A 22,068-nucleotide genomic window follows, 5' to 3' on the forward strand; every position below is an offset into this window, starting at 1 on the left:
CAAACCTAAGTGGTATTATGGAGAATTTAAAGTAATTACAAAGGAGAACTAAAAGATGTTTGGAAAATAATACCAATGTTGGTGAGATTATTACATTGCACAGTGATGTAAAAAAAGGTCAATTCATCAGGAATGGCTATGTACCTAATAACAGAGCTTTAGTATACAGGAAGCAGAAATGGACAGATTAGAGGGAAAAACAGACAATTCCACAATCACAGATGAAGATTTCAGTAACCCTCTCTAAGTAATTGATAGAACAGCTACATAAAATATCAGCAAAGATATAGAAGATACAAACAACACCATCAACCATTCTGACCTAATTGATATTTATAGAACACTACCCCCAACAACCACAAAACACATGTTCTTTTCAAGTGTACATGGGACGTTCATTAAGATAGATTAAGTACTGGGCCATAAAACAAGTCATAACAGATTTTTAAAAATTAAAATCATACAGGATATGTTTTCTGATACCAAAAAAAAAAAGAATTAAATAGAGATCAACTGAGAATAATATCACTAGGAAATCCTCAAATACTTGGAATTAAGCAACATACTTTTTTTTTTTTTAAGATTTTTTTAATGTGGACCACTTTTAAAGCAATACTGTGCTACAGTATTGCTTCTGTTTTATGTTTTGGTCCTTTGGCCCTGAGGCATGTGGGATCCTAGCTCCCCGACCAGGGATCGAACCTGCATCCCCGGCATTGGAAGGTGAAGTCTTAACCACTGGACTGCCAGGGAAGTCCCTAAGCAACATACTTCTAAATAACTCATGAATTGAAGAAGAAATCACACGGGGAATTAGAAAATATTTTTCCCTGAACAATAATGAAGATACAGTGTGTCAAACTTTGTGTCATGCAGGTAAAGCAGCACTTAGGTGACAGTTTACCACTTTAAGTGTTTATATTAGAAAAGACAAAAAGATCTAAAAGTAATTATCTAAATTCTCATCTTAAGAAACCAGAAAAAGAAGAGCAACGTAAACCCAATATAAATGGAAGGAAGAAAATTATAAAGAGCAGAAATCAGTGAAATACAAGATGAACAGAGAAAATCACTGAAAGCAAAATACAGGTCTTTTCAAATACAATTGATAAACTTATAGCTAAGGACATCAAGACACAAATTACCAATGACAAGATTAAAGGAAAGCACAGGGAGCTATACTCAATATCTTGTAATAACCTATAATGGAGAAGAATCTGAAAAAGAGTGTATATATATATATATCTATCACTTTTCTATATACCTGAAACTAACACAACATTGTAAATCAATTATACTTCTATAAAAATTAAAAAATAATCTTTCAGTTTAATTATGAAATTTCCCTTCTACTAATTCTTAATAGTATGAGATCTGTAGTCACTGATCCCTGCTTCTTGAAGCAAAAATTAAAGAGTAACTTCTGTGTTAAAAAAAAAAAAAAAAAGATAAAGGAGGGGTTATCATTATCCTTCAAACATTTTAAGAGGATAATAAGGAAACATTATGAAAAACTTTATGCCAATAAATCTGGCAACTTAGATAACTGGACTGATTCCCTGACAGACAAAAATTACCAAAACTGACCCAAGAAAAACTGGAGAATTTGAATAGTCTCATATCAATGACCAAAATTAAATTTATAATTAAAAATTTCCCACAAAGAAAGCTAGAGATTCAGATGACTTCACTGGTGAATTCTCTCAAACATTTATGGAAGTAGTACCAATTCTATACAAAAATCTTTCTGAAAATATTATAAGAAAGAACACTTTTCCAGCTCATTTTCTGAGGCTAGTATTACTCTGATACCAAAATCAGACAATCATATTACAAGAAAACTATAGACCTTATTAACATAGATGCAAAAAATCCTTAATAAAGTTTTACCAAATCAATTTCAACAATATGTTAAAAAGGATAATACTTCTTGAGCAGGTGGGGTTTCTCCCAGAAATTTAAGGTTGGCTTAACATCAATCAATGTAATTTACTACATTAACAGGACAAAGTAGATAAACCATATGATCATTTCAGTAAATACAGAAAAAAAACACTGAAAAAATTCAACACCCATTGAAGATAAAAATATCCAGCAAACTAAGAATAAAGGAAGCTTCTCAACCTGGCTGAGGGCCTCTACAAAAAAACCTAAGGCTAACATCTTACTCAGTGGTAAAAGCTCAATGCTTTTTACCTGAAATCAGGAATGTCTATGTTCATCACTCCTATTCATCATAGTACTTGAAGTCTTAGCCAGTGCAACAAGGCAAGAAACAATAAAAAATACACAGTTTGGAAAATAAGAAGTAAAACTGTCTTTATTTCAAACAACACGATTGTTCATCTAGAAGATCCTAAGAAATTTACTAAAAGCCATTAGAACTAATAAATGAATTTAGCCAGGTCACAGGCTACAATGTCAACATACAAAATTAATTATATTTCTATAAACTAGAAATTAACAATTAGAAAAATGAAGTTAAGCAAGCAGTTCCATTTACAGTAGCATAAAAAGTGAAATAATGAAATTTAACAAAGGCAAGACTTATACACTAAAAACAGCAAACATAGAGGGAAATTAAGATCTAAATAAATGCATAGATATACCTGTTTGTGAATTAGAAAGCTCAATATTTTTAAGACGGCAGTTCTTCTCAGATTGATCTAAATATTCAGTACCTTTTCAGCCAAATCACAGCAAGCTTTTTTGAAGAAATTTACAAGCTGATTCTAAAATTTGAATGGAAAAGTGAAAGACCTAGAACAACTGAAATAATTTTGACAAGAAAGGGCAAAGTTGGACTTACACTACCTCATTGCAAGATTTACATGAAGCTGCAGTAATCAAGACAGTATTTTATTTGTACACATACTGTGTGGTATTGTGCACAGTGTGATATTGTGTACACTGGTCCGATTGCTGTGGCTAGGACTTCCAATATTATGTTGAATAAAAGTGGCAGGGGTAGGCATTCTTGTCTTGTTCTTGATCTTAGAAGAAATACTTTCAGCTTTTTACCATTGAGTATGATGTTGGCTGTGGGTTTGTCATAGATGGCCTTTCTTATGTTGAGGTATATTCCCTCTATACCCATTTTATTGAAAGTTTGTATCATAAATGATGTTGAATTTTGTCAAAAGCTTTTTCTGCATCTATTGATATGATATGATTTTTATTCTTCAGTTTTTAAATGTAGTGTATCAAATTGCAAATTGATTGATTTGCAAATATTGAACCATCCTTGCATCCCTGGGATAAATCCCACTTGATCATGGTGTATGATCCTTTTAATGTATTGTTAATTTGGTTTGCTGACATTTTGTTGAGAATTTTTGTGTCTATGTTCATTAGTGATACTGGCCTGTAATTTTCTCTTTTTGTGGTATCTTTGTCTGGTTATGGTATTAAGGTGATTCTGTTCTCATGGAATGTTCCTTTCTATTCAATTTTTTCGGAATACTTTGAGAAGGATAAATGTTAACTCCTCTTTAAATGTTTTGTAGAATTCACCCATGAACCTTCTGATCCTGGACATTTGTTTGTTGGGAGTTTTTAAATTACTGATTCGATTTCGTTACTGGTAATTGGTCTGTTCATATTTTCTATTTCTTCCTGATTCAGTCTTGGGAGATTGTATGTTTCTAGGAATTTATCCATTTTTCCTAGATTGTTTATTTTACTGGTGTAAAATTGTAATCTCTCATGATCATTTGTATTTCTGTGTGCAGTTGTAACTTCTCTTTCATTTCTGATTTTATTTATTTGGGCCCTCTCGTTTCTTCTTGATGAGTCTGGCTAAAGGTTTATCAATTTTTTTTATCTTTTCAAAGAACCAGCTTTTAGTTTCATTGATTTTTTTTTTTTTTTTTTTTTTACTCTATTTCATTTATTTCTGCTCTGGTCTTTATGATTTCTTTCCTTCTACTAACTTGGGGTTTTGTTTGTTCTTCTTTCTCTAGTTGCTTTTAGGTGTAAGGTTAGATTGTTTATTTGAGATTTTTCTTGTTTCCTAAGGTAACCTTGTATCAGTATAAACTTACCTCTTAGAACTGCTTTTGCTGAGCCCATAGGTTTTGGATCATCATGTTTACACTTTCATTTGTCTCTAGGTGTTTTTTTATTTCCTCTTTGATTTCTTCAGTGATCCACTGGTTGTTTAGTAGCATATTGTTTAGCCTCCGTATGTTTGTGTTTTTTTGCAGATTTTTTCTTGTAATTGATTTCTAGCCTCATAGCATTGTGGTTGGAAAAGATGCTTGATATGATTTCAATTTTCGTAAATTTACCAAGGCTTGTTTTGTGGCCTAGCATGTGATCTATCCTGGAGAATGTTCCATCTGCCCTTGAAAAGAATGTATTCTGCTGCTTTTGGGTGGAAAGCTCTATAAATATCAATTAAGTCCATTTGGTCTTATGTGTTATTTAAGGTCTGTACTTCCTTATTGATTTTCTGTCTAGATGATCTGTCCATTGATGAAAGTGGGGTGTTAATGTCCCCTACTATTGTATTACTGTTGATTTCTCTTTTTATGTCTGTTAATATTTGCTTTATGTATTTAGGTGCTCCTGCGTTTGGTGAATATATATTTACAGTTGTTATATCTTCTTGTTGGGTTGATCCTTTTATCATTATATAATGTCCTTCTTTGTCTCTTGTTACAGTCTCTTCATTTTGCCTAATTCTCTTTGTTTATTTCTATGTATTAGGTAGGCCAGTTTTGTTTCCCAATCTTGGAGTAGTGGCCTTATGTAGGAGAGTCCCATGGGGCCCAGCAGCACACTCCCCTCTGGTCACCAGAGCTATATGCCCCCCTATGTGGGCTGCGTGTGCCCTTCTACTGTGGCAGGGCTGACTACTGTGGGCATGCTGGTAAGCGGGGCTGGTCCCCAGCCCAGTTGGCTGCAAAGCCCTGCCTCCTGCAGTGGCTGTGGTGCTGCTGGAGGGTGGGGTAGGCTTCCTGTGTGGTTGGCTGAGCAGCCTGGTGAGGGGAGGCAACCACTGTCGGCCCACTGGAGGGCAGGGCTTGATCCATCCGAGGCTGTCTGTATGGCCTGGGGAGGGACGTTAGGGAGGGGCTGTTGCCAGCTCACTGGTGGGTGGATAAGCCCCCAGCACCAATATGCTAGAGGGAGGATTCCAAATGGCACTTGCCAGTGCTGGTGTCATTGTGGTAGAAGAAGCTCCCAGAAATGGCTGCTGCCAGTGTCTTCATCCCTTGGAGGTCCAGCTGCTTCCTGCCTCTTTGGGAGGCTCTCCAAGATTAGCAGGTGGGTCTGACCCAGGCTACTTTCAAACTACTGCCTCTGTGCTAGGATTCGGAGTGTGTGAGATTTTATGTGTGCCCTTTAAGAGTGGAGTCTCTGTTTCCTACAGCCCTCCAGCTCTCTTATACACAAAGTCAGACATTCTGGGGTCTCATCTTCTGGTGCAGGATCCCTGAGCTAGGGAGCCCAACATGGGGCTTGAACCTTTTGCTCCTTGGGGGGAACCTCTGCAATTGTGAATATCCTCCTGTTTGTGGGCTACCTACCTAGGGGTATGGGTTCTGGCAATACAGTGTCTCCAGCCCTCCTACCTGTCTTGTTATGGTTACTTCTTTATATCTTTAGTTGTGAAAAGTCTTTCCTGATGGTCTTCAAGTAATTCTCATAGGGAGCTGCTTTGTAAGTAGTTGTAATTTTGGTGTGCCTGTGGGAAGGTGTGAGCTTAGGGTCTTCCTACTCTGCCATCTTGGCCACACCCCCAATCCATCACCTTAATATAATCCTTGTTAGTATTTCAGTGTGCTTCCTTCCATATTATTTTCCTGTACATGGTTTTAACATGACAGTAATCTTATAGTAGTTTGGTATATACATTTTGAACCTTGCTTTTTTCCCTAATTATATCACAACGATTTTCCATGTTCTTACAAAAATTTCATTATTTAAAAAAATACATGCTGATTAAAATTGGACAAGAGAAAAGTAGGGGAGTGATCTCTCTTGTATCCATCACTCAAACACAACCAGAATATTTTACCTTTTTTACTCAATATTACATCAAGATGATTCTTCCATACTATTATCTAATTTTTAAACAGTAACATTTTAAGAAGGAAATCCTGTCATATACAGTAACATGAATGAAACTTGGAGATATTATGATATGTGAAAATGCTAGTCACAAAAAAGACAAATACTTCATGATTCCACTTACATGAGGTATCTAAAGTAGTCAAACTCTTAGAAACAGAAAGTCTAGGGACTTCCCTGTGGTCCAGTGGCTAAGACTCCATGTTCCCAATGCAGGGGGCCCGGGTTCGATCCCTGGTCAAGGAACTAGATCCCACATGCCGCAACTAAGTGTTCGTGTACCGCAACTAAAGATCCCACATGCCGCAACGAAGACCTGGCACAGTCAAATAAATAAATTAATTAAATAAATAAATATTTTAAAAATCCAGAAAGTCTGTTGTTGAAGATACATAGAGAGTTTGAGTAAAATTGCTTCATAAAATATAAAAACAGTGATATTTTTAAATTAACATGTTGTTGTAAATGTGATTTTAAATATATCTGTGGACCTAATAAAGTTTATGCAGTATTTGCATATTTATTGTGCTAACCAAATCTTAACCAAATCTCAACCCAGGATAGAGCTTTTCCTCCAGTCTTATTGCAACACAATTTTAAACAATTGCTTTTGATATAAATGGGTAGGGGATTACCTTAGTGGTAATTGCTTCAATACTTACTGCCTCTGTCAAATAGGAGAGGGCTGTACTAGGAGTAGGGAGGGACACTCAATGCCTCCGTGGAGAGAAAATGAAACTGAAGGGTGTGAAACAATTAGTGTAGCTGGAGCCTCTTACCCTCCCCACCCCAACCCTGACCTGAGGATAAAATGGGGAAATTAATGGCTTGACAGCCACTGAACTCCCCCATCGTTTCAAATTATAGAAACTTACAGTTGGAAGGGACCTTATTGATTACATGGTTTAGCCCCCTGTTGATTCTTAGACTCTCTGATAGTCCAGCCAAAAGATGATTCAGTCTTTTTTGATACTTCCAGTACTAAGAAAGAGACTTATAACCCAAAAGAAGTACATATCCCAGTTTTTACACAACGTTCTCTGGAATGTTTGGAGTAAATAATTTTTCTAAAGTAGGTAGCTTTAAGATTTTTTATTTGTAAAGATAATATAACTGGCAAATGCCAATGAATTTTTGTTATTATTTTATTCTATCCAAAGTAGAGAAATATTTTCTTTTTTTTTTTGTTTTGTTTTGTTTTGTTTTGTTTTCCAGTTTTATTGAGATACAGTTGGCAGACTGCATTAGTTTAAGGCGTACAGTGGTTTGATATATGCATATATTGTGAAATGATCACCACAATAAGTTAACATCCATAATCTCACATAGTTAGACTTTTTTTTCTTGCAATGAGAACTTTTAAGATCTACTCTTTTAGCAACTTTCAAATATGCAACATGGTTAAGTATAGTCAGTATGCCCGACGTTGCATCCCCAGGACCAATTTATCTTATAACTGGACGTTTGTCCCTTCTGACCATCTTCACATCCCTCACCCCCCACCTCTGGCAACCACCAATCTGCTCTCTGTATCTGAGTTTGTTTTTTTAAGATTCCACATGTAAGAGATATCATAACAGTATTTGTCTTTCTCTGACTCTCTCATTATTCACTTAACATAATGCCCTCAAGGTCCATCCATGTTGTCCCAAATGGCAGGATTTCCTTCTTTTATGGCTGAATAATATCCCATTGTATATAAATACTATATTTTCTTATCCATTCGTCGGAAAGGGGACACTTAGGTTGTCTTGGCTGTCGTGAATAATGCTGCAGTGAACATAGGGGTGCAGAAACCTCTTCAAGGTCAAGTGCCGTTTTGGCTTTTGTCCCTTTCCTGTCTTCTCCTACTTACAGATCTTTCCTAGGCTCACATCCCAAGCAAACTGTGTCTGGGGGAATCCAAACTAAGAACCCATTGACAGAGTTTAAACTCAGTATTGAAGACACTGGGGAGCCACTGAAGGACTTTTCCACGTCTGGAGGGACGAGAAATATTTTCTAAATTGTATTTGTGTTTTGGTTTTGAAACATGATTTATGTCCAAATTTGTATATGTGGTATTCAAGTTGAACTTGAAGTATCTCCTTATCTCCCTGTTTTTATATTTTTTACTATAAGTAGTTTTAAAAAATCATATGTGTATCTTATTTGGTGACCTGGAGCTAGATGAAATGTAGGTGCTTTATAAACCATCTTAACTACTGGTATTATCTTGCTTTCTTGAAGCATGAAATAGTTCAGTTTATTGACTGATTGTATGTCACTGGGGAGAAATGAATTTTCACTGGGTTTTATTATACCTATCAGTGAGTTCAGCATTAAAATAAATAATGCTTTAATGAGAAAAGAGATGGCCTGATGATTTCACTATGGGAATGGGAGAAAGAACCCTGGGCTATGATCCCATCAGAACACCTGACCGACTTTGAGGACCAAGATAGGCACTTCACTTCCCTGTGCCCGAATTTCCTCAGAAGCAAAACAGATTAAGAAAATTGACTTTTACCAAAGTAGAGTGAGAAACAGTATTTGCCTCATGCTTTGAAACTTAGATAAATGTTGCTTTTTAAAAAATATCCCACAGTATTTACATATTTATTGAGACTTCTCTGTATTGGGCACAAGGATGCAAAGAGACTATGGACTGTCTGAAGGCACTGTGCTAGCTAGCCTTGTGGAGGTGGCCCTTTTGTGTGGCAAGGAGGCAGTGTCTTCAGGTCGCCTCTACCACCATAGTTCTTTGGAGGAGGAGAAGCCAGGTGTATCAGGGCGGACACCTGCTGGCAGGCTATTAAGATGAATTCACTATAAATGGTACTTGAAGGCTAAGCTGAGGATCTTCCTGCAAAGAGGTTTTATTTCCTTTGCATTCATAAATGCTACTGAGGTTACTTTCTAATTATTACCTCCTTTCAAGCTCATAAGCCTTTCTCTTAGATGAAACAGACTAGATTATAACTTACTTTGCCTCATTCATGTTTGTAGTAACAAGGTATATTTGTTTTGTTTGGTTTTGTCTTTTGAAGAGGAGGGAGGTGTTTGGTGGCTGTCTATTATTCTCCCTCTCCTATCAGTCCAAGAAGCATGTAGGGGAACAGCAAAGGTGGAGACATCACTGCTGCTAATCCGCATACCCTGTCCTCTAGGCAGGGATCCAGGGCTCGAGGGACAAGATATTAGCCCAGCAGTTTAATACATTCACGTCACATTCCATGTGACATTTTACAGATAGGAGGCAAGATCAAACTTCTGTAAAAAGTTAGGTCCATATGGTGGGTCAAGGAGGATGTGTCTAAAATTTTAGCACCAGAGATTGATTCTTTTCGGATGAGGTATCTTTGCATGATATAGAATCAGAAGTGTGTACACTATTGATTGAAATAATGATAATCATAGTAATTCAAGGTTCACAAAGAACCTTTATGTCGTATCTCATGTAAGCTTCACCACAATGTGCGTGTGTGTGTGTTTGTGTGTGTGTGTATAAAGTTTGCTAGAGCTGCTGTAACAAAGTACCACAAACAGTGGCTTAAACAACAGAAGTTTATTGTCTCACAGTTCTGGAGGTTAGAAGTACAGAATTAAGTTGTTGGCAAGGTTGGTTCCTTCTGTTGGCTATGAGAGAAGGATCTGTTTCAGGCCTTTCTCCTTGGCTTGTAGATGGCTTGTCTTCATGTTCACATGACGTTCTCCCTGTGTGCTTGTCTCTGTGTCCAAATTTCTCCTTTTTATAACGACGTCAGTCATGTTTGATTAGGGCCCACCCTAATGACCTCATTTTAACTTGATTACCTCAGTGAGTACCCTCTCTCCAAATAAGTCACATTCCGAGGTACTAGGGGTTAGGACTCCAACATATGAATTTTGGGAACATACAACTCAACCCATAACTCTACCTATCTATATATGTATATATACAATATAATATAAAGAATGGTTCAATATTTGATATATTTCTATTAAATCTTAAAGGCATTTTAATATGTGGATTTAAATAATCATTGAGCCATCATTGCATAACATTTCTAGAAAGTAGTGTTTTTGTCCTGTCTTACTCATGGCCTCATAAAGTTAACTAGTTTGTCCTGCACCAGAAATAATAGAACCACCTCTTATCCTCCCTCTACCCACTCATTTCCAGATTGCCAAGAGTGGTATTCTACCCTACTCTTCTTGTTTCTCTTTTATGGTAGAGGAATGTACCAGATTTTTTTAAATGCCTTTTATTTTTTTAAACTTAACTTATTTATTTTATTTTTACTTTTTGGCCATGCTGCACAGCTTGTAAGATCTTAGTTCCCTGACCAGGGATTGGACCCAGACCGTCGGCAGTGAGAGCACAGAGTCCTAAGCACTAGACCGCCAGGGAATTCCCTAAAATGCCTTTTAGAAAACCAATGGAATCCAAATAAAGCATAAAGTTTAGTAAATAATAATGTGTCAGTATTGGTTCATTAGTTGTGACAATGAACCAAGTATAGTTGTCCCATAGTAAGGAAAGGGTAAACAATAGAGGAAACTGGGGCGGGGTGGGGTGGTATATGGGAACTCTCTACTATCTTTGCAAGTTTTCTGTAAATCTAAAACTATTCAAAAATAAATTTATTTAAAGAATAAAAAACTTTTTATAATATAAAGTAGTATATAGTATATATTATACAGTTCATTAATGCTGTATTTAGAAATATCATATAATTGTATTGTTTTTATGCCATTGCTTGTACGTCTTTTAGTACAAAAGAACAGATTAGATGTGGCCTCTAGAGGACAGTGTTGAGTCATAGAAAGATTTTCACAATCTGCCCAAGTTGAAGATGGACTTATATATTTTTTCTTCTTACTTTTTTTAACCCCAAGGCCCCTGTTTGTTCATTATCCCTCTTTAAAAAAAAAAAAAAAAAAAAAAGCTAAGGAAAATGTATGCCTCATCTGCTATCCTGATTTAGTGGAGATTTGCTTTAACTTATTATTTTTGTGGAGTTTTGGGTCTACACAGATCTATCAGGCCAGAATGACCTGCAACATTTTCACCCATGTTCAGAGCACCAAGGGCTTGTGGAAGTTGTGCAGGAGCGTGGCGATGGGGGCGAAGCATTATGAGGCACATAGTATGTGTTTGTGAATTCTCATGTGATGGAGAGAGTGCTGTAGAGTTGAACTCCCTTTAGAAAAACTAAAAACAGTTTGTAGGTTAATGAGGATGCTCAGAAATTAAAGAGGAGCTTTGATCTTTCAAGGTCAAGACTGTTTGCTCTGCAGTGGTTTGTTGGGGGTAGGGAAAGGGAAACAAACCATTGCTCTAGCTTCTGGAACAGATTTCCAGATTAATCAGAATAGAAACTCAACATTGTAATTTAAAAATTATCCCTCCAGAGGCAGTCTCATGAGATGGACATTTTATTTTTAAAAGGCTTGTGGGGTTGGGAGTTACAGAGTGCTACTCAGGCACATCGGAGCCATATGAACCTTAATTTGCCAAAAGCTTGCCTTGGATCTAGAGGCAGCTGAAAATAATTGTTCATGTATTGGTGGGCTCAGAAGTTCTGAAACACGTCATTCTGTCATTAGATGGATGACATTTTTTGCTGATAGTGGAGTCCAAGGGCTTCGCTCATACTAGGTAAGAATCTAGTATAAACATTCAAAAATAGTTGTCATTTGATGGCAGTGTGTTCCACTTAGCAGCACCTATAGATTTCTTATCTTTTGCTCAAAGAATAAATCTTTAAAAATCTCCACTGTTGAACTGGGATGTGTGAGCCTTTTAATAGAATTTTTGAAAGGGAGTGGAAAATTTACAGCCCCTCATAAATGGCGTGACATGAAAGTTAAAGTCAATAGCGTATTGTCAGCCACACCATCCAAGTTGAACCTTGTGGGCATGAGTCTTCCTCATTCTCATCTAATGGTGCTGGGTACCAAAAATTCTCTTAATTAGTGGTGATATAACAATGTTCCACAGGCCATCTGGTTATTTAATAAATATTACAGTGATTTGATAGATATTTTAGTTCTTGAGATTGAGATTGGTCCCCTAACCTGGTCTCTTACCCAGTGTTCCTTATCTCAGGCAAAAACATTACTCCATCCCATTTGTGCAAGTCAGAATCCTGGGAGTTGTCCTTGACTCCTCTTTTTTTCTTATCCTTGCACTTAATAGATGCTGCGCCAGGTTTTATTGATTTTACTTCTTAAATATTTCTTGAAAGCACCCACTTCTCTCTCCATGGCCACCACTCTGATCCAAGCCCTTGTCATATCTGCTTAGACTACAGCAGAAGCTGCCTCACCTACAACCAGTGTGATCTTTCAGACACACATCTATGAGACCTTCAGTGATTTAGGGTAACAGTGTTTTAGGTTAATAACCAAAGTCACTTTCAAGGATGGTAGCACCCTGCACGTTCTGGTCCCTGTTTCTCTCTCCAGCCTCATCTGAAAATATTCTCCTCCTCGCTCCCTGTGCTCCAGCCTCCTGGCCTCCCGTGCATCCCATAGGGTCTTGTAATCTCATCTACCTGGGAGTGTCTTCCCTGCTGTCTTTGTCTGATTATCTTCTACCCTCCTTTATAAGTCACCTCAAGTGTGATTTCTTCATGAATGCCTTTCCTGATGATTTGGCCCAGAAAAGTTTTCTTTATTCTATGCTCCTTTACTTCATTGTACTTAACACAAACTTATAATTAGACACTCAGCTTTGTTGTTTGTTGATGGATATATGTCTCTACTCCCAGCATATAAATGCTGTCAGTGGGGACCATGCCCAAGGATGCTCATTATCAAATCCCCAGCACTTGGCACAGTGCTTGGAAAAAAGTAGTTGTTCAATACATTTGTTGAATGAATAAGTGGGTATTTTTTATTGAATGTTTAGGTGGAGGAAGAAGAACCCACTGGATACGTTCGATTTGAAAAATTTCTTCCAGTGATGACTGAAGTACTACTGGAAAGAAGGTAAGAAAATAAGTGCAATTGTCAAGGTAAGGTAATGATTGGACTTGCATTAATTTCAAAACACTTGGCTTTTTCACTTTATATGTTATACTCAACCAATATTTATCATAGGATAGCTTCCTTCTAATTTTTCTCTATACTTCTGAACTGCTGGTTGGTATGTGCTCCGAAGTATCAACCACTTCAGTATTAATCTAATAAGCAAAGTGTAATTAAAGGGCAAATAAGCTGCAAAAAGCATAAATCAACATTCTTATTATCTTCTGTTTTGAATTATCAATGATAAATAAGAATTAACCCAAATTATTTTTCTGGAGAAAGTGTAGCATTAGCTTACCATAGTTGGTTTACTGTAGAAATTTTGTTCCCAAATAAACAAAAATAACCAAAGTCACTTTCATGGATGGTAGCGCCCTGCATGTTCTGGTCCCTGTTTCTCTCCAGCATCATCTGAAAGTATTCTCCTCCTCGCTCCCTGTGCTCCAGCCTCCTGGCCTCCAGCGCATCCCACAGGGTCTCAGTGCATGTAATTTCATCTACCTGGGAGTAGATAATAATGGGAACAAGTTTTGTTCGGATTATTTTCCACAATAATGAAAAAGCTAATAGATAACATCAAACATTCCAGTGATTTTTAACTAAGTATTCCTTGTGGGTGTGGAGTACTTTCAACTTTATCATCTAGATATCCAAAAATATTTCAGTGCGGGAAGTATTATTAAATATCCTAGTATGTTAGCAGCTTTTTTTTTTTTTTTTAATGTGATCATTTGTTACGTAGAGACTGAGCTAAATACTGTGGCATTTACTCCTTTTATTGCATAATTAGATATAGACCAATTCCGGAAGATATCCTTCTTCGAGCTTTTGAGGTGTGTAAATTCCAGATTTTAAATATATTTATATTTACATGAAAAATTCATCATGTAGAATTTATTCACCAAACAAAAAATATAATATCTATCTTTTCTTTCCCCCTAGGTGTTAGATCCAGCTAAACGTGGGTTTCTTTCTAAGGAAGAATTGATCAAGTATATGACTGAAGAAGGTGAGAGTGGTTTATTACTTACCTTATAACAGTAACTTATTTAAGTGATTAATAATTTAAAAACAATTAGGCAAAAATTGTAGGAGATACTTTAAAATCAATCATTCTAGTTAAAAGGAGTTATTTACCCTTATTATTATTTTGGTTTTGGTCTGATTTGTAGGGGGTAAGAGGACAAAGAGTAAGTTAAGCGGAGATGGATTATTGCCTTATAGGCTTTTGTAAAGTATGATGATACTTCTATAAATTGAAGTCATTCCGTTCACTTAGAGTATTTCCAGAATAAAGGGTATGCCACCAGGAAAACATGAACTAGCAATCACTATAAATCAGTGCTTGTTACTAGATTGAAGATTTGAATTGGAGTCTATGAAAATTCCTTTTTTAAAAAACTTTTCAGTTGGTGAAATTAGGGATAATACATCCTCAAATAAGTATGAATTCACATAAAATTTTTCAGTTTTTTATGCTAATGGTACCATATATATTTGCTTTGCACTTGAACTGTACACACATGCATGCACACACACACGCACACACATACATACATATATATGCACACCTATATATGCCAACATATTTCCTTTAGGAATTCTCTCTGCTTAGGCTGATGTGTAAATCTGTTTTCCCCTGAATGTCAGTAGCCTAATGGACATTCTTTTGAAGCCATTCTCATATTGGTCACTTCCCCTCTTCCTATATAAAGTTAGAGCTCTGTCTCTGTTCAGTTCACTAGTTCACAGATGAGTCCTGAATGATTCAGAGTTGCTAATCACTTGAGACAATCAGAAGTGCAGGGAATTTTGAGTCGGGAAGATTAAGACTGCATCTCCACGTGCCACTGATTGGACCATTTTTGACTTGATCCACCGTTAGGTGAGAATACAGGGGGTGAGAGTAAGAGTGGCATGATCGTCATAACTGCCATCCAAGAACTCATGACCTTGTTAAAATTATCTTAGGGGTTAACTTTGATGGAAATGTTATGTTTCAAAGCACCAGCCTAGGAATTACTTTAAGGGAAGTAAATCCTAGGTTATATTAGGCAATATGGATTTCGTCAAAACAGCCAAAACAGTTCAATGTCATTAGTATGACACTGTGTAGGTGAGGGATACTAAGCACAGCGAGAGGTAATGATACTAAAATTGGCTCCCTTTCTCAAGGAAATTTATTGGAGGAAATAAAACCAACTTATAAAACAATTCAAAATATAAGACAGTAGAAAAAAGTGAGTATCAGAAGATCAATGTGGGCTGGACCAGCCTGGAAAGCTTGGTCTGGGAAGACTTAAAGAGAAAATAGGTTTGTTAAGATGGTAGAATTCCCTGGGTGGGTTATTGAGAGCAGGGGTAAAATCTTCCGCATTGTAGCACCTCCCACGCATAGTAAGTCTCAGCGAATGTTGGTTGAATTAATGAATGAGTGAGGAGGTGAATGTAGAATGGGTGAAGGGGCTGAAGATGGGGAGACATAGACTGATAAAAAGTATGAACAAAAACTGGGAGGTGGGAATGAGCACGATATTTCGGGAGCCTGTGAGAAGACAGGGCCCAGAGGGTCTTGTTGGCAAACGGTAGGAAATGAATCTAGGTCGATTGACCGGGACTAGATTGCGGAGGCCGGGGCTCAGGAGCATTCATCCTGCGGGCAATGGAGAAGCATCGTAGGGTTCTGAGCAGGTGAATCACACAATGCAAGAGAGATTGTGGGAAGGTTAATCTGGTGCTGGTAGGTTTGTGAGATGAGCGAGAAAGAGGAGAGACTGGGGAGACCAGTTAGGAGGCTAGTTCAGCATTTTGAAGGGCTGTATCTGGCAGTGGCAATGGGAATGGAAAGAAGGGACTGATACAATAGGACTGTCTACAGAAGGATCCACAGGTCGTGATGAGTAACAGAGTGCCGGGGATGAAGATGGGAGCTGAGTCAAAAGTAACAAGGCTTTGGCCTGGACTACGGGTATTACGGTAGTGCTACTGACTGAAACAGAGGAATCAGAAACAGACTGCAGTGGATACAGAGACAGTGCAACTTTTCACAGTGTCCATAGAATATTAATCACTTTGAGAAAATGCATTCTAAATGCCCAGGATGTTGTATGGTGAACATAATAAATCACATAGAATCAAGTTCCTACAAGATAGAAGTCCACATGTGTCCAGGTATGTGTATTGTGTCAGACAGCATTTAGCAGCAGGGAAGATCTTGAAAAAAACTTTTTGAACAAACACATATTGCTGCCTATGTGCCAGGCAATGTTCTAAGTGCTATTCAAATAATAACACTTAATTCTCATAACAAGCCTATGAGATAGGTAGTATTATTATCATCTGCATTTTACAGACAGGAAAACTGAGACACAGAGAGGTTAAGTGACTTGCCTGGGATCTTAAAGCTAATGAGACAGTAGAGCATTTGAACCCAGGCAGTCTGGCTCCCAAGCTTGTGCTTTTAATCCTTAAGCTGTTTTCCTCCCATCCTTAATCAAACACTACATATCTCTTTCCTCGCCTGAGGAAGCAGTGACCACCTTCCGTATTTCACTGTGAGCAAAACCTTGTTCCAAGCAGTCAAGTGTGGGTCCTGGACCTCGCGTTGGGCTGCTGGCATGCAGATCCAGTTCCACCACTCACTGGCTGGGGCTGCCTGCCTGTCTTCTGTGTGTGCTGGTGTCCTCAGCTGAAAGTGGGGATGATAGTTCTTACCTCTCATGAGGTGGTTGGGAGATTAACTTAGTTAATATCTGTGAAGCACTGAGATCAGTGCCTGGCGCACGGTAGTTCTCGATAAACGTTTATTGTCAGTATTCTCATAAGGACTTACATGCCCAGCAAAGTTCATTGGCAGTGGATTTAGTATTTAACAATCAGGTTATAAGAAAGATTCAGGAATTGTCTTTTTAGGCATTTTAGGCATTCTTTCTTTCCTTAGGACGTAAACATGATTTCAGAAGAACTCAAGCACGTTCCCATTGTTTGGTAATACTATCATCATTGTCATAAAAGTCCCCACTTGAATAATTTCTGTATTATTAACTGAGTTCCACCTTAGAAAGCGTTGTTTGTAGTGGCAGGTGACAAACTCAGAAGGTAGGTAATTCTCAGGCCTTAGTAATTTACCTGCTTGGATTAAGACTCTTTAGGGGTGAGGTGGCGATTTGGATGTTTCTGTATTTTTGTTTAATATCAGCACAAAGTTCTATCTTAAATAGATGACAGTGTTTCCAATGTTCTTCCTGAATTTGCTTTTCATCTTGGTAAAACCAGTATTCAAGATGGCCTTCAGCTATTATCTGAATCCAACTAACGCCCACAGATTTTCTCTCCAACTTGTGGTTTCATTTGACAGCAGCACTGGGCCAAACTATAACAAAGAGGACTGTTTTGAAATGGCTGATGAACGCATCTGTCCCTGGGTGCAGCTGGATCACTAGATTGACCTACCCTGGTTAGAGAATATTCATAGACATTGTTATAGCTTAAACCTCTGTTATCTCTTCTTCAGCATTTCTGCATAGCAACCAGTTAATCCTTTCTTCATACCCTTACTAAATATAATGATTAGACTCCCTGTAAAACTATGACTCGAGGTTAATCCTTTGGCAATTTTAGTGGTTTTAATTTAAGTAAATAAACAACCTTATTTATGATGTTTTCATGTCCTCCTGCTGTTTTGGCTGAAACGATTGATTCTATAGATTGCTTGAGATACGATACCTGCAAGGTAAAATAACTCCAGAGTTTGCCAGGGGTCCAACAGCGTGCTCTTTGAACCTCTGGACTGTCACGATGTGCTGGCTTTATGGCCCCAGGGAGAGTAACTAGAGACACAATGGGGGATGGTGGGGCTCCACGGCAAGTAAGTGGGCTAGTGGAAAGAGAAAGAAAAAAAATCAGAGGATTGTAAATGATGAGTTTCCCTTCTTGTTCCTCCTAGGTGAGCCTTTTTCTCAGGAGGAAATGGAAGAAATGTTGTCTGCTGCAATTGATCCAGAATCGAATTCAGTTCATTACAAGGACTATATAACAATGATGGTGATAGATGAAAATTAAACACTCTACAGACTTCATTTCTAATTGAAAGATCATTTTAAGAATTGCTTGTCCTTGTTAACTTCACATTTTATTTTATAATCCCTGCATATTGCTAATGAATGCCTTGTGACAACTATTTCAAGATATTTTGTTTTTTTAAAGGTGATCATAACAGTTTAAAACACAAATTTATTTAGTATGTCTAGCCCTATGGAATGACAAACTGCTAATTATTTTAAAACTATTCTTAAAATATTTAACATTATCCATGGATTGTTACTAATTTTCTACAATAAAACCCAGGTTACTTTCAAATAAATTAAGCTGACAAAATGAAGAATGATTAGAATGACCCAAAGTTTTGCATGTAAAGATCTTGGGTTGGGGCAGAATGACCATAAATTGAAAATGAGTAGTAATGTGATGACAGCTTCTTTTTTTTTTTTTCTTTTTTTAAAGAGAGAGCTGCTCTTTTTATTTTTATTTATTTATTTATTTATGGCTGTGTTGGGTCTTCGTTTCTGTGCGAGGGCTTTCTCTAGCTGTGGCGAGTGGGGGCCACTCTTCATCGTGGTGTGGGGGCCCCTCATTATCGCGGCTTCTCTTGTTGCGGAGCACGGGCTCCAGACGCGCAGGCTCAGCAACTGTGGCTCACGGGCCCAGTTGCTCCGCGGCATGTGGGATCCTCCCAGACCAGGGCTCGAACCCGTGTCCCCTGCATCGGCAGGCAGACTCTCAACCACTGCGCCACCAGGGAAGCCCTGACAGCTTCTTTTTAAAACAGCAAACACTTCAGCAATCAGAATGTGGAAGGAAAGTCATTGAAACAGATATTAATAATTAATTTCTTATGAGTGCCAATTACAAATCTCATTTGAGATGATGGTAACTTAGCATAAAAATTTAAATTTGCTGATCTAGCATGTTACCTACCATTTATGGAATAGCTAAAGGAGTTGAGATAATTGGACCTTGAGAAAAGAAGACTGATTGGAAATTTGTAATGTAAGGAAGTGGCAATTCTCTTGTGGTCTTTAGAATTCTTAACCTATTCAGAATACCTGTCATGAGAATATTGTCCCGAATACTGAGTAAGAAAATTGAGAAATTTTATGGGGTGCAGGAGGTACAGCTGTTGAAAGAGCGGGATAAAGTTATCTGAGCACAAAGAATCACAGTGGAGAAGCAAAGGGGAAAGTAAGATAAAGGAAAACGAATAATCTTCCATAACCTGTATCATTGTTTCATACACGCACACACGGTGATCTCTATTTAAAGATGCTTCACCACTGCGTGTGCCTATATGTACATACAAACATTTGATGCTGCTCGTGATCCTTCCTCCTACGTATGCAGGGGGCTGCTCCTTAAGAGACTCTATCATTGTTCATTCGTTCATTCATGAAACATTTGCTGAGAATTACTAGATAATGTACTAGGAACTGGAGTTGCACGGTGAATCAGTCCCTAACTAGTCGAGATCACAGTTTAGTGAGGGAGACCTGCAAGTCAATCAGCAACCACATTTCAGACAGGGCACGTCAGGGCCTCTAGTTGCTTTCTGAGTGAAGAGGACGGTGGTAGGTTACAGAGCTTGAGGAGAATGGTAAAATTTGGAAATACCTCTTGTGGGAAATGGGAGAAAGAGTCGAGAAAGAGCCCATGTAAGAATTTCAAGAAATCCTGGAGGATTCTGTTCAGTAACTCGGGCCCAGGAGCGAAAATGATGGATTGTTGCATTGATTCAGGGTTAAGGTTTGTCATCTGAGTGAGATGGAGGCAACCAAAGGTCAAGGGAGTAGAGGAATTCACAAGAAAGCAGTTGTAACAACGCTCTCTGGAGTCTGAGTATTAGAGATACATACAGGTAGGAGCGGGCTCTCAGACTGAGAGACGGAGGCAGGGCCTCAGGACCTCCAAAGGGGCAAACAGCTGTGCAGCGGGAGCGAGAGATGATGGGCTTTCCTGCCATTCCTGAGTAATTACATGCTTTGCTTGAAACTTGACTTCACTGTGTTTTTAGAGTGTTCCTTCATTCTCCTATGTTATTATTATAATTAATAATAATAGCTAACATCTGGGGACTGCTCGCTATGTGCCGGGCACTGATCTAAGTGCTTTTTATATATTAGCTGATTCAATCCTCCCAGCCACCCAGCGATATGGGTCACAGCTATAAGGCGTTGTATTCATCAGTTTGTGCTAGGTTATGCTGTGATACCAAACAACTCAAGAGCTCAGGGCTTACTACAGTAAGAGTTCTCTTTTGTTCATGTTTTGTGTCACCTGGGGTCGGCTGGGACTCTGCTTCGTGTGTCGTCTTCATGCAGCTCAACTACTTCCTAAGCAGGGTGACCATGTGTCTTGGGTTACCCAGGGTGGTCTCAGCCTACATTTGTTGTCCCAGTGTGGTTGTTAATAGATCTCCCTCTTAGAAGTGTCCTGGTTTAAGTGATTAATATGTGGTCATCCCATTTGAAAACTAGTGAATAAAAATGATGCTGAGGAATCATCATTTATAGAAGGTTTTATGAAAAATAACCACAGAAGTGTAGTAATGGGAGGCATTTCTTCCTTCACTAGTGTCCCGAGATTATGCCAGGGTGAGAGCCAAGTGGAGGCCTGATGTGCCACTCACTCAGCCGTGCTTGTCAGAATCACCACCCAGAGATGAACATGAGCCACATGCCCTTAGGCCAGGGCAGAGAAGTATGAGGAAGGGGGTGTGGTGACCCCCAGAGCTTTAGCAGACAGGTGGCTTATGATAGGCGACATACTGCAGCCGGAAAGGAGGGTGCCAGAGACATGAACACCCTTGAAGGTGGAAGTATACCCAGGGGCATATCATTTGGCAGCAGGGGCCGGCACCAACATGTAGCATGAAAGCGTGTGCTGGTGCCCGACACATAAGCCCAGGCACGGACTTGTTCGGAGCCCACAAGGCAGCTCTGAGTTGTCTTCTCTAAGCCCGTTACCCTGCATGACCCTGGTCATACCAGAGAAGTACAGGCTGGTGAATTAGCCCCAGTCTCTTCATAAGTGGTGATACCATATTCTTTTCTCGGGAAGGATGCCTCAGGATTGGGTACCCCCAAGTCTCACCTTCTAGAATTCTTTCAAAAGTTCTGACTGATGTCAAACTTCACACCCCGTCTCTAGGAAATACTATCTCTTCGGTAGTCATAAGAGTTAGCTTTATGGAATATGATTCACTTTAGCACAAATTTGTTTTTATAAGGCCATGAAAAAGTACAACAGGCTTCCCACAGAAATCTCATCTTTATCTCCTAGCTGCAGAATAAATGTGGCATATTTGCAAAAGGAACACTCTTCTTTATACTCTAACCATTTTGATTCATATTTTACCTCTTTTCACTCATCTTAGCCCTCAACATCCAATTTAAATCACAATGGCATTTTCCTGGCAAGAAGAGTGCTCCATCTCCTGTGTAGATAGTTTGCTTGTCCTTACGACTCTGGGCTTCTGCAAAGCCTGCCATACCAGGCCCTGTGGAAAGACAGGTCCGTTTTCACACCTCTGGGCTGGGGAAGCTGCATGACTCAGGGTCCGGGGTGCAGGCCTGGCAGTCTGGAGATCCTTGCACCGTGATCTGGGCTTTGCTTGTGACTCACTCTGGATCAGGTGCTTCCCTCCTGTGCATCTGTCTGGAAAATAAAGAGCCCAGCTCTAGTTCTTCTTCCACCTTCCAAAAGCAGGGCAGATGCAGTCCCCTTTGCAGGTACCAAATGTCCTAGTGTCCAATGGTAAGAGATTAAGAAGAATGTCTGAGACGACAGGCTGGTTGGGATTTTCACGGGCAGGATTATTTTCTGTGGAATGAGGTGCATTTAGAGCTTTCTCTCCTTCCTTCCTGCTTTCCTTTCTTTCCCTTTTCTAACTGCTTCCAGGTAAGAAAGGACCTTGTTTATATAGCCAGTTCCCTATAGAAG

The 22,068-nt window shown here is 38.6% G+C and overlaps 1 protein-coding gene across 1 annotated transcript in view; it reads left to right on the forward strand.

Annotated features, from left to right (window-relative positions):
- Nucleotides 1-18,536, forward strand: part of EFCAB2 (EF-hand calcium binding domain 2) — a 119,101-nt gene extending 100,565 nt beyond the window's left edge. Inside the window, exons 4-7 of the mRNA XM_059905282.1 lie at nucleotides 12,956-13,035; nucleotides 13,865-13,907; nucleotides 14,017-14,083; nucleotides 18,020-18,536. Of these exons, the coding sequence (XP_059761265.1) occupies nucleotides 12,956-13,035; nucleotides 13,865-13,907; nucleotides 14,017-14,083; nucleotides 18,020-18,135 (306 nt within the window). The 3' untranslated portion in view covers nucleotides 18,136-18,536. The remainder of the gene's footprint in view (nucleotides 1-12,955; nucleotides 13,036-13,864; nucleotides 13,908-14,016; nucleotides 14,084-18,019) is intronic.
- Nucleotides 18,537-22,068: the final 3,532 nt, after the last annotated feature.

This window comes from Balaenoptera ricei, chromosome 1 (genome assembly GCF_028023285.1).
Source record: "Balaenoptera ricei isolate mBalRic1 chromosome 1, mBalRic1.hap2, whole genome shotgun sequence".
Taxonomy (NCBI): domain Eukaryota; kingdom Metazoa; phylum Chordata; class Mammalia; order Artiodactyla; family Balaenopteridae; genus Balaenoptera; species Balaenoptera ricei.